The following is an 11991-nucleotide window of genomic DNA, read 5'->3' on the forward strand; positions in this document are numbered from 1 at the left end:
CAACCGTCGCATTAAAAACCTGGGGTCACCTTAAGTTATCCGAATGGATGACCACTGTCAGAGCCCTGTAGTAATCAGCTTTGCGGATTTCGCTTCTTTGAGTGCACATGGAGAACAAAAATCCCTTGTGAGACGACGAGCATAACGTTAGTGAAAAACCATCACAACACGAGTTAAAATCACATCATTTCAATTCCACTGAGCTCATCCGAACCACACTGCATCACTCTTCTCACGAAAAGGGGACTCAGTGACATATCCCAACCTGCTTAGAGCAACACGGCCCTCATAGCCCTGACGGTAAGCGCCGTCCATCAGAAACACCAGACGATAGCTTCGAAGACCGGCCGGGGCGAAATAAAGAAAGAGAAAGGCGACAAGAACTGAGCCTCAGATTATGGCTGCGCGACGAAGCCAAGCTCACAAAAACTCCCTCCGAAACGAAACACCACCTCTCAGCCCGAAGCCACGGCGGCAGAGCCAGGCGGGGCCGAGCGCGTATGCGTGGGAACCATGGGTTGTGACACCGCGTGGCATTGTGTGAGCGTGTGCGCGGCGGGTGTGCTGCAGCGCACTACTCGTGAGAAAAGATGTGCCGAAACAAAGGACCGTTTTGGTGTCGTTGCAATTTGGAGGGAGAGTGCTTTCGGTCTGTTGCCGGGCGCTCGCGATCTCTTCGGTCTGCTGCCGAGCGCTCGCGATCTCTCCGGTCTGCCGCCGAACGCTCGCAACCTCTTCGTGTTTGCCGTGGGGTTCATCGCGTACGTGCTGCATGCTGTACGCAATCCGTGCTCCCGATTTTTGCGTACTATCATACACATGCCCCTGAACGTGGTTTCTTCTTAGTTTTCTGCTGTATTAGATGTAAGTCATTAATAAACTGAAAAATGATAACATTAATATTTTTCAACTTATAAAATGTAGTCCTTAAATATAATGCATTAGAGCATAACATGCCATGAAATAAAAGAGAATATGAAATGGAACGTGTCATAAGATAACATGTAAAAACAATATATTATCAAATATACTGACTTATTATATAAAATATGACTCTACCAATAACTTTTAAACTCATCACGTGCATCCTGTGATGGACCCGACGTGTCCAGGTCAGACACAGGCCCTCCCTCAACGTCGCTCGTTGCCTAGTGACGAAGCGCCTCACCATCCGAGCTATGCTACGGCACTGCTTAGCTCACCACAGCCCCGATCAGCGGGATGTGACGCGCCTACCAATCAATCGCGCCCTGACCGTAACCTTCAGATACTGGGCTGCACACCGCTCCGAGTGGGGCGGTCCGGTTTTTCGGGGTGGCCACAGCCCAAACCGGTCTGGGCGCGGCACCCCGAGTCGTCCTCGCCGCCTTGCCGGTGGTGCACTGCCGTCATGCAGCCATGTAGCAGCCTTGTAGTGTCATGTAGAGGACGGACGGCGGCGGGTTGGACGTCCGCAGGGGAGAAAGGCGCAGACAGATTCCGGTTGGTTGGACCGTTGTTCCCCCGGGGTAGCCTAGTAGCGAGAGTCGCGTGTTTAGGTGGCGACGTTGGAATCAACGACATTGCCGCCCCGTAAAATATTACTTAAAGGAAATGTGTCACATTTGAAGATATTGAGAAGATATTGAAGCAAACGTTAGATATGATGAAACAAGCTCACGTACAACCATGGACATACCTTTTAAGTAAAAAAGACTGCTCCAGACAGAACAATTCTCTGTTTAGTAAACATGCTCCTCAATGCTTTATAGTTTGATTGCGTCATTATGCCTTGCACAACAATGATTGAGAGCCAATTGACGGTCGTCATATTTGATAATTGCGCTCATGAACGCCAGATATGAGCACCACGACGATGATATTTTCCTTCGCTTCGATCGCCGCATAGCTTATGGAATGGTGAATTTGAATGACGTTATTATGGCTTCATGAATGCCGATGTGGCTTTAAAATACTCTTCCCGGCATCGTTTTCCATTTTCGTGGAAGTATAGCTCAGAGGTGCCCAGGTCTTAACAAGTGCAGAGTTGGAAACAGCAGTTCAAAAACCCATATGAATGTGGAACGCTTCCTTTGATGTGCGGCCACCTATGAAACAAAATTATATTTTTCTCGAACACCTGTCAGACAAATTTTGATACGTGAACGGCATGAATCGCGGAATCATTTTTGGGCCGAAGGGGTGAGCCATGCAAACAAGAGGCTTGTGCCTCACTCGCGGAGAAACTCCTGCTCTGATGTGTAATCGCCTCCTTGGCTGGTTTTCAAACGCACGTTTAGGAATATGAGTAAATGCCACTAACTTCTCAGAGGCCCTGAGGGCCATCTATTGGAAGGATTTTGAGCCTGGCGGTCGAGCGACCTTATATCCCCAGGTCACCTCGCCAGGTCAGGGCCGTTCCGCCGAGAGGTCGAGCGACCTTTCTCTCCAGGTCACCTCGTCTGGCCAGTGTCCCGTTCCAGTGACACGGGGTCTGCTTCTCAGACGACACTAATCTCGGTGATCTGTTCTTAAGTTCCACCCGGTGACCTGTGTGTTGTTGCATTCACCTGCCCAGTTTTCCCTACACTTGTGTATCTAGTCGTATATCTACACTTGTGTATCCAATAAGTGTATCTTATTCGCCGAATCAAATCTTTTGAAACCGGCGAGAACTTGATACCAGCAGGAAAAGTTTCGATTTCAGCACGGGTGAACTTGTTTGACTGGCACCTCATGGCATAATGAAGATCCATTATTGGCAGAATTATAGCTACCAACGTACAAAACCGATGTGCAAAAGTGCTTGTTTTTTGACTCGACGCCCTCCTGCGTTCAAGGAAACCACCATTCAGCACATCGTTTGGCTTGAGAAACCCCCTAATAACGTGACGGCTACAAGTGCTTCATGTTTTTGTGCAGCCCGATTTACGACGTCACGAATCTCTGCAGAAAAGTTTTTGCCTTTTTTTGCTGTCTCACTAATCCGATAAAATTACATCCTGAAAGGCCGCCGCTTCAGCGTAACTTCTTAATCACGTGTGGTTATCAGACACGTGACCACAAGACTGCGATTAGGTGCATGCCATGTGATCATATGTTCCATGACCAGCGTTCACGTAAAAACTAAATCGATGGAGAATGAATAAGAACTGCCTCAGCTGGCGTGACAAGTCCGTTAGTGGTGCCGTGCGGAATGACAGAGATTATGACCGTTTTTCAGGGACGATTGCTACATGTCCAGGAATAATGCAATGAAAGCTCCAATGTATAATTTTGCACAAAGCTCAGAGCATTCCCCTGTGCAATGTTTGGAAGTGCTCTCAAATATCCCGTTGTTCATGAGAGTCGAACCCGGGACACACGGATGACGCGTCTGACTGGCATTGGCTGCACCAGAACGTCCACGGGCTGTGGCCCCCACGTCATGCAGTTCGTCGTGTCGTAACGTAGCTACATCCTGTCCCTAAATAGTTTTTTCCTTGCAGTCTCATTACCCTTCCAACGACTGTACCGAGCTGCATTCACATTTTCTTTCCCATGAGTTTTTACTGAGTGGCGTACAGGTTCTTTTCAAATACGATGTAAGATCCCACAAACGTTTTGGTCCATAGTCTGGGTCAAACGCCCTAAGTGCTGTATATGTTTTCACAAATATCACCTCCCGTAGCCCCCGTCATTGACCTGAGGGTCATGACCTGACCTCTCCTGACCTCAGGTCTGGAGAGCTGAAGTGGACAACATCGGGGGTCACCAGGGAACCCTCCTGGTGGCCGTCAAAAACGTCAAGGAAAACGCCACGTCCAAGGAAAAACAGGTAAACAGGCGAACACGTCACAGCATCCCATCGATTACAGTCTCAGCACTCTGTAAAGGACGAATGACATGGGATTGACATGGTGATTATTCCAAGTAATGTGCTGAATTTAACTGACATCAGTTCAAGCAATGAGTGATCCCTGCGCTTTGACTTTTAGCACAAAAACTCTCCAGACTAAAAAGCCAAAAGGATAGTGTCGTCCTTTCTCATCTGAAATAAAATTCGCGTGGCGATATGCCGAGACGTCTCATATTGAACACATGAATTTGTGCGTGCCTAGACGCTTTGGAACTTTGAACTCTGCGCGGCTCATCCGTTCTGTGCGGCTTGTCCTTTCCGTGCGACTTGTCCGTCCTGTGCAGTTTGTCCGTTCTGTGCGGCTTGTCCGTTCTGTGCGGCTTGTCCGTTCTGTACAGTTTGTCCATTCTGTGCAACTTGTCCGTTCTGTACGGCTTGTCCGTTCTTTGCAGTTTGTCCGATCTGTGTGGCACGACCATTCTGTGCAGCTTGTCCGCTCCGTGTGGCTCGTCCATTCTGTGTGGCTTGTCCGTTCTGTGTGACTTGTCCGTTCTGTGCGGCACGACCGTCCTGTTTAGCGTGGTGCGACCGTTTTGTGCCGCATGCCGCAGTCATTCCGTGTGATGGCAGTCACCTCCTCTCTGTTCTTCTCATGACATTGACGCTCTGTTCTGTTCATGCAGGACCTGCTGCGTGAGCTGCGAATTATGCAAGACCTGGGCAGTCACCCCAACGTGGTGACCCTCCTCGGCTGCTGCACCGTCGAGGGTAAGGTCACGGGCCTCGGGTCACCGCGCAGCATGCGTGGGTAGCACCGGGGTCACCGCGCAGATGTCCCAGTGCACAGGTCACCGCGCAAGGGTTACTGTGCGCAGGTCACTGCGCAGGTGCCACTATGTGCCGGTCACCGCGCAAGAGCCGTTCCGCAAGGGGTGGCTGTGGAGGAGAGCAGACGATTTCTCCGCAGAGGATAGAGACTAGTTGCAGTTCACGGAACTTGCCACTCTCTGGGTTAAGGTCTCGTTAATCCTCTTGTGACGATGGGACGTTCTTCTGGGAAGAGCTGTTCACTGTTTTAAGAACCTTAAGATCACTGATCGTGACTGCGAGATCTACGTGTAGCCAGCCTGATTCATGCGTCCTGCCATGTTCAATGAATTTTATTTAGGTTAAGCGGTCTTAAAACCCGCATTTCCTGTAATTTTTTCACAACAGGAAATCTGCGGTATTTCCTCAACTCATCCATAATTCATATTTAGCACAGTTAGGGCGATTTGCATGGGCTTATGCCACTTCCATGCAAAAAGCATCTACGCTCAGCCCCTGCTAAATCAATTAGAAAAGTGACACAATGTTAGATAAAAGCTTGCGTGCGCATTTCATCATAAGAAAATAAATAATATCATTAAGCTACTAAGTCTTAAGGATAAAAAATGGTAGTAAGTATTAACAATAACATTAAGTTGTGAAATATTCTAGCATTTTTTCTTCGTTCACGCTTCTCACTCGTCATGAGAACAGAACAACAAAAAACGTGGTTGACAATTATCTTCTCTCCATCTGGCTGTCCGTTAAGAGATTCATGACCGATGAACCGATCCCGTGGCCCGGTTCATAAAGTGAATCAAGGATCAAGCGCACCTGTACTTGCGTAGCGGAACGGATGAACCTCAGACCGCTTAGCTCCCTGATTCACGCTACTCGTAGCCTACAAAGATTGCCAGTTGTAGATGCCTCAGGTCAATGTACGTCCACGCTTACACGGCACCATTTTAAAAGTCCGCGTGTTATCGTTCTCACTCCATTTTCGCCATGCTGTCATAGTTTCGGTGGCGAGTGTCGCACATGACCAAGAACCCCGCCCGCAGACCCTGTCCTGGACATCATGGAGTACATGGTGTTCGGGAAGCCGCTAACGTACCCGCGTGAGGCATGACGAGGACCCCCGCCCGCAGACCCCGTCCTGGTCATCATGGAGTACATGGTGTTCGGGAAGCTGCTGACGTACTTACGTGAGAACCGAGGCCGACACAACTACTACAACTTCTCACACGACTCGGCCGTGCTGACCTCGCCTGACCTGACCTTGTTCGCGTGTCAAGTCGCCGCCGGCATGGAGTACATCGCCAACAAAGGGGTACGTGGTTCCGCCGCTGAAGCTCTGAATGGATTTCGTGCATCGACAGGTTTCGGGTTATTTGGAGGGTTGGATTGGGTTAGATCGGGATGTTTACGGTCCATATAGCGTGGGTTAGACTGAATTCAAACATTGCATCGCAATAGGCTGTGAAGATGAGAATTCAGGTATATTTCAAACGTAAATATTGATCTTAGGGCCAAGCTTGGCGGTAGTAAATATTTATGATGTCATATAATTTTGTTGGTTTTTGTGCTTGTTGTTTTTAGGAGTTTTTGCTAAAATGGTGACGTGACTTGAGTGTGACGGATCGGCATCGACTATTCTACGGATCGCTTCGCTATGATGGATTTACAGGACTGGGTTTAGAATTTGTGAAAAGCTGGTGTGCGGGCAGACTGAATTAGATAGTTATGAATTGGAGATCAGACTGGGTCACGGTAATTCTTTCCAAAAAGAACTTGATCTAACTGGCTGGAGACGCTGACATGCGGAGGGGCTTTGATGAATGACGCCAACAAACATTGCGCTATAAGACATCCGGACGTAAGGAAATGTCGTAGTCGTCAACGATGGCGTAGTCTGCCGTGGTATGCCGTGGTGTCTTTAACGAGCGGTGCGGTGCGGCTGAACTCGACATGATGACACACTGCCGGCATCCCGCCAAGAGGCAGCACGTTGTTAATGTCGACCAAAGGGATCTCTCCGACTTGGTTATGCTGTGGGTCATTCGGACGTAAGGTGTGGGCGACTACGGCACGAGGGCATGTCACGAAGATGTTGACACAAGCTATGTGATGTCACAATAACGTGCTCACTGCCATAGTAAGCGCATCATGGGCTGTCGCCAACAGTGGAATAGGTTACAGGGATATATAGATCGCATATCAGTGATACGCGGCTAACAGCCACTGCTTAAGGGTATTTTAGTGTGATTAAGCAGGTAAGGTGGTGCCCTGTGAGAGCTACCGCGAGCTTTACTGCTTTTACGGGCATGCCGTCAGAAAGTAATTTTGACTTCTGTTGTGAATTTCGGACGTGCAGTAAAAAGATGAGATAGTAAACGTAGCCTAAACGTGAAAAGAATGCAAGGAATTTGATGTCATATGCCATTGCATCACTCATCATGTTGTTGAACATTTTTGAATATGAATGTTTTTTATCTTTTAACTCTTGAATGCAATGAATGTTTTTTATTCCAATCATACAGTGATCCATCGTTATCGCGTGTGTTGGTCTCACACACTTCGAAACCGATCACCTCGTCACGGCAATACTCATGCAGCATGTGATACCACATCAACCGCCTCATGCATCATGCGATACCACATCAACCGCCTCATGCATCATGCGATACCACATCAACCGCCTCATGCATCATGTGATACCACATCAACCGCCTCATGCATCATGCGATACCACATCAACCACCTCATGCATCATGCGATACCACATCAACCACCTCATGCAGCATGTGATACCACATCAACCACCTCATGCATCATGCGATACCACATCAACCGCCTCATGCATCATGCGATACCACATCAACCACCTCATGCAGCATGTGATACCACATCAACCACCTCATGCAGCATGTGATACCACATCAACCGCCTCATGCATCATGTGATACCACATCAACCACCTCATGCAGCATGTGATACCACATCAACCACCTCATGCAGCATGTGATACCACATCAACCACCTCATGCATCATGCGATACCACATCAACCGCCTCATGCATCATGCGATACCACATCAACCACCCCATGCAGCATGTGATACCACATCAACCACCTCATGCAGCATGTGATACCACATCAACCGCCTCATGCATCATGTGATACCACATCAACCACCTCATGCAGCATGTGATACCACATCAACCACCTCATGCAGCATGTGATACCACATCAACCGCCTCATGCATCATGCGATACCACATCAACCACCTCATGCATCATGTGATACCACATCAACCACCTCATGCATCATGTGATACCACATCAACTGCCTCGTGCATCATGCTCTGCCTCTTTCGCAGATAATCCACCGCGATTTGGCAGCCCGCAACATTCTGGTGGACCATACGAAGGTGTGCAAGGTGTCCGACTTCGGCATGTCCCGGAGCGTCAAGGAAATAAGCGCCGAAGTCTTTGAACCAAAGCATAGGGTAAGATGCAGGTTTTTGAAATGGCTACACCAATACGCAATATGGGTCATTTTTTTAAAATTTGACGTTCATAGATTCCTCACAGGAGTGACGTGACGCTTAGGTGAGAACACATGTCTGTTTTGAGCAGTTCAAGTAGCTTCACCTCCTTTCGAGAACAGTGTTCCCTAATCCCAGAGGCATGCTGTCAAGTCATCGCACGACAACGTCTTAAAACACGTTCTTCATTAGAAAAGTAAGCTCATTCTTAGCTTCGAGTGATCTCATTCATTGCTCACATCCGACCATGACCGACCGACTTTTCTTCACGGAGCCCCATTGGCCATATCGCCGGGATCGTGGTCACGTAGAAGATTTCTATTTAAATACACAAATGACGCGAGGCGAGTCGTGTTCAGGTCGGCAGAGCAGTAACGTTCTGATCCTCCCGCTATATACGTGGCCGATGATCCAGAAGCACCTCCTTACAAAACGCAGTCACGCAATGTTTATACTTGATATATGCATTAATTATTGACATGTGACGTAGCAGCTCCAATTACTCTGGGGACGGGGGAGGGGGTGGACGTTCGACGTAGAAGAGCGGTCGCCTGGCTTTGAAAGCGTGCCGCCCCCTGACCGTGCTTTTCATAATTCGCCTCTCCACCACCAGGGTGCTCTGCCCATCCGATGGATGTCTCCCGAATCCCTGTACCACAACACGTTTAACCAGCAGACGGACTGCTGGAGCTTCGGCATCCTCCTCTGGGAGATCATCACCCTGGGTAAGTTCAGCATGATGGATAAGCTCATCTTCTGGGTGATACCATCAGCACTTGAGCTCTAGCACCTGCCACCATCCTCGGTACTCTGGCAACCATGCCGGCATGCATAATGACACCTGACTTTTGCTGGCCTTACCTTGTGGGACAGCCCCATTCGCGGCTGTTTGCCATTTCGTTGCTTCAGCGAACCTTGTTTTCGGTAAGCGCCAGTAATGTCATTTGAAAAACAACTTCTGACAAAATTACGCAATTTAACGTCCTTTGTGCCCATAAGGGTGCAATCGGCCCAATTGGTAGTTGAATGAGCTATTATTTGTCATTTAGGATGCCTCGTAGTCCTGACCATAAAACGGTAGTTCCACGGTTGTTTCGATAGCATGGCTTTTAATGCACTATTTATCTGACTGACTCTGACGAACCGTCCTGAAGCTCAGAAAGGAATCAAATTGTGCCCGCACAAAGCTTTTGAAAGCTGCACAAATGTTAAGCAATACCCTAACATCTATAATTGCCCGCATTCACTCGTGAGCTCGGTGAACTCCTAAATGCTCAACATCCATTCACTTGATAACCACACAACTCTCCAGTCAATGCTTCTACAACTCTGCTCGAAACGCCCGCCAACTCCACCCGACAACTCCCGCCAACTCCGCCCAACAACTCCCGCCAACTCCGGCCGGCAACCCCCGCCAACTCCGCCCGGCAACTCCCGCCAACTCTCCCCGACAACTCCCACCGACTCCGCTCCACAACTCTGGCCAACTCTGCCGCAGGCTCGACGCCGTACCCGGGCCTGTCGGCGCGCGAGGTCATGCGATCGGTGCGCGAAGGCTACCGGCTGGAGCGGCCCGACCACTGTCACCCGCAGCTGTACCAGCTGGCCGGCAGCTGCTGGGCCGCAGAGCCCAGCTGGCGGCCCAGCTTCGTCGAGCTGCGCAACGACCTTGAGGTCAGTGGGGGGGGGGAGGTCAATGAGAGGTTAGACGGGCTGGGGAGGTCGGTCAGAGATCAGCTGGGGAGAGAAGGTCAGTCAGAGATCAGAGGGGGAGTGTAGGTCAATCAAAGGTCAGAGGGGAGGGGAGGCTAGTCAGAGGTCAGATAGAGAAGAGATTAAGGCACGTCAGCTGCAGTGGCTATTTACGGAGATTAGAGGGATGAATAGGATTAGAGGGTAGATTGAATGGGGAAGACTCGGAGGCTCGCAGCTACAAACGAGGACGAGAGTTCCGTGGATGGGACGGAAGAGAAGGACTTAAAAGGTCAGTTAAGGGCAGGGGGAGGTTATTTGATTGAAACCCGTCCACGGTATGATGGGCTAAGTTCATAAGTACACCATAAGATTAAATTGGGCCAAGAGGGGTCAAGGGGTCAAATGGCAGGAAAGACGCCGGTGAATGGGACGCCTGGGTACAAGAGTCTGAGGCTAACGTCTGGTGGGGTGCGACAAGGACTGAAACTCACCGCCTAAGCATTAACACAGTTTTGTTGGATAACTGCAATCGCAAGTGATTGCAACTGCAGGCTTTGGGCCTATGCAGAGACCATGGTGAAAACAATTTCTGTCGTAAAGCGAATGCTAATATCATATTACATTTTTAGCTCAAGATACGCGTGTCCTAAGCCGTTCAAACATGCCCAGGTAAAGGTCCGGTATAAATTGTGAGCTCCCTTTAATATATGTTAAACAGAAATAATATAATCTTCAATCCTTAAGAGCCCTTCTCTAACGCAGAAATTCAACGGACCAGCTGCAGAGATCGGCCCGGGCGCTGAAGTGAAGTCTCACAGTATCAAATAACCCGCCAAATGACCATCGCACTTAGAAAGCCGATAAACACGCCAGAAATACGCCTGCTGACTATTGTGCCTGTCCGCAGGTGCTGCTGGAGGATCAGAACCAGGGTTACGTGGACCTGGACCGGTTCCAGGAGGAGATCTACGGCACCCTGCACACGTCCTCCAGTGACGAGAAGGTCTAGACCGATCGCCGCGCACAGGTCTAGTCCGATCGCCGCGCGCATAAAGTCCAGACCGGTCCGCCGCGCACAGAAGGTCCAGACCGATCGCCGCACACAGAAGGCGTCGACCGAGCCGCCACGCACAGAAGATCCAAACCGGTCGTCGCGCACAGAAGGTCCGGACCGGTCGTTGCGCACAGAAGATCTAGACCGGTTGCCGCGCACAAAAGGTCTAGACCGGGTTGCCTTCGCACAGAAGGTCTAGACCGGTCGCCGCGTGCAGCACGAGGCTGCCAACTGATCCAAAGAGGGGTGGCGTGGGGAGACCGGCAGGCACTGGACAGATATATCGGCTGGCTGCGAAAGGTTCCCAGCGCTGGGAAAGAGCCCTTGAGTTCCTCGCGTTGGGGGAAGGGCCCTCGTGTTCCTCGTATCGCGGTTCCATGCGCCTAGCGGGATGTTTGCAGCCCTCGGGGCGACGGCAGTATTCAGCCTGGCGACGACAGTATTCGGACACGAGTGATCGCGAGACTCTTTTGGGCGGATTTGTCGGGAGACAGTCGGAGTGTGATACCAACCGAGTGTTGCACGTGGGAGTGAATTTCTTGCCGTGTTTTCGAAGAAGTAGCGAGATGCGTTGCACTGACGCGAGATGGAAGCGAGAACTGTGTTGAGACCGGGCGGTGCACTAGTGCGAGATCAGCGACCAGTGCGGCGTCGTAGCCAATAAGTTATTAATGCCCAGCTGGAGACGAATGTCAGTCAAGGGTGCGAAGCTGTATTCAGTATTTCTTTTCTTTCGTTAGGTTGTTGGTAGACGTTTCGCGATGCTCACCCCACTCGACCTGCTGTCATGATGTCACTGTATGCTGCGTGCTGATCGTATGACTCATTGTTGTTTTATGAATGAACTCGTAACAAAACATTGATGAGTTTTATGCCCGAGGAAAGGCTGGAGCCTAAGTTGCGATACTGACGTTGCGCAAACGGCGGCGATATGACATACTATCAGAGACGTATGATTAAATGCAGTTTGCTGATCAGCCACCAAACAGACGCTGACATGGCTATAATGTTTAATATGCCAACACTCAAAAACTGCGGGGGGCCTTTCAGACTTTGTGTCCCCTCTCACC

General features: G+C 49.9%; 1 protein-coding gene across 1 annotated transcript in view; it reads left to right on the top strand.

Moving 5' to 3' along the window:
* The window catches only part of LOC119104705 (mucin-5AC), a 49946-nt gene extending 38166 nt beyond the window's left edge, over positions 1-11780 (top strand). Inside the window, exons 5-11 of the mRNA XM_037228422.1 lie at positions 3698-3796; positions 4501-4585; positions 5773-5954; positions 8005-8133; positions 8786-8897; positions 9671-9846; positions 10775-11780. Coding sequence (XP_037084317.1) covers positions 3698-3796; positions 4501-4585; positions 5773-5954; positions 8005-8133; positions 8786-8897; positions 9671-9846; positions 10775-10876 — 885 coding nt within the window. The 3' untranslated portion in view covers positions 10877-11780. The remainder of the gene's footprint in view (positions 1-3697; positions 3797-4500; positions 4586-5772; positions 5955-8004; positions 8134-8785; positions 8898-9670; positions 9847-10774) is intronic.
* Positions 11781-11991: the final 211 nt, after the last annotated feature.

This window comes from Pollicipes pollicipes, unplaced genomic scaffold (genome assembly GCF_011947565.3).
Source record: "Pollicipes pollicipes isolate AB1234 unplaced genomic scaffold, Ppol_2.1 Scaffold_6052;HRSCAF=7182_pilon_pilon_pilon, whole genome shotgun sequence".
NCBI classification, from domain to species: Eukaryota; Metazoa; Arthropoda; class Thecostraca; order Pollicipedomorpha; family Pollicipedidae; genus Pollicipes; species Pollicipes pollicipes.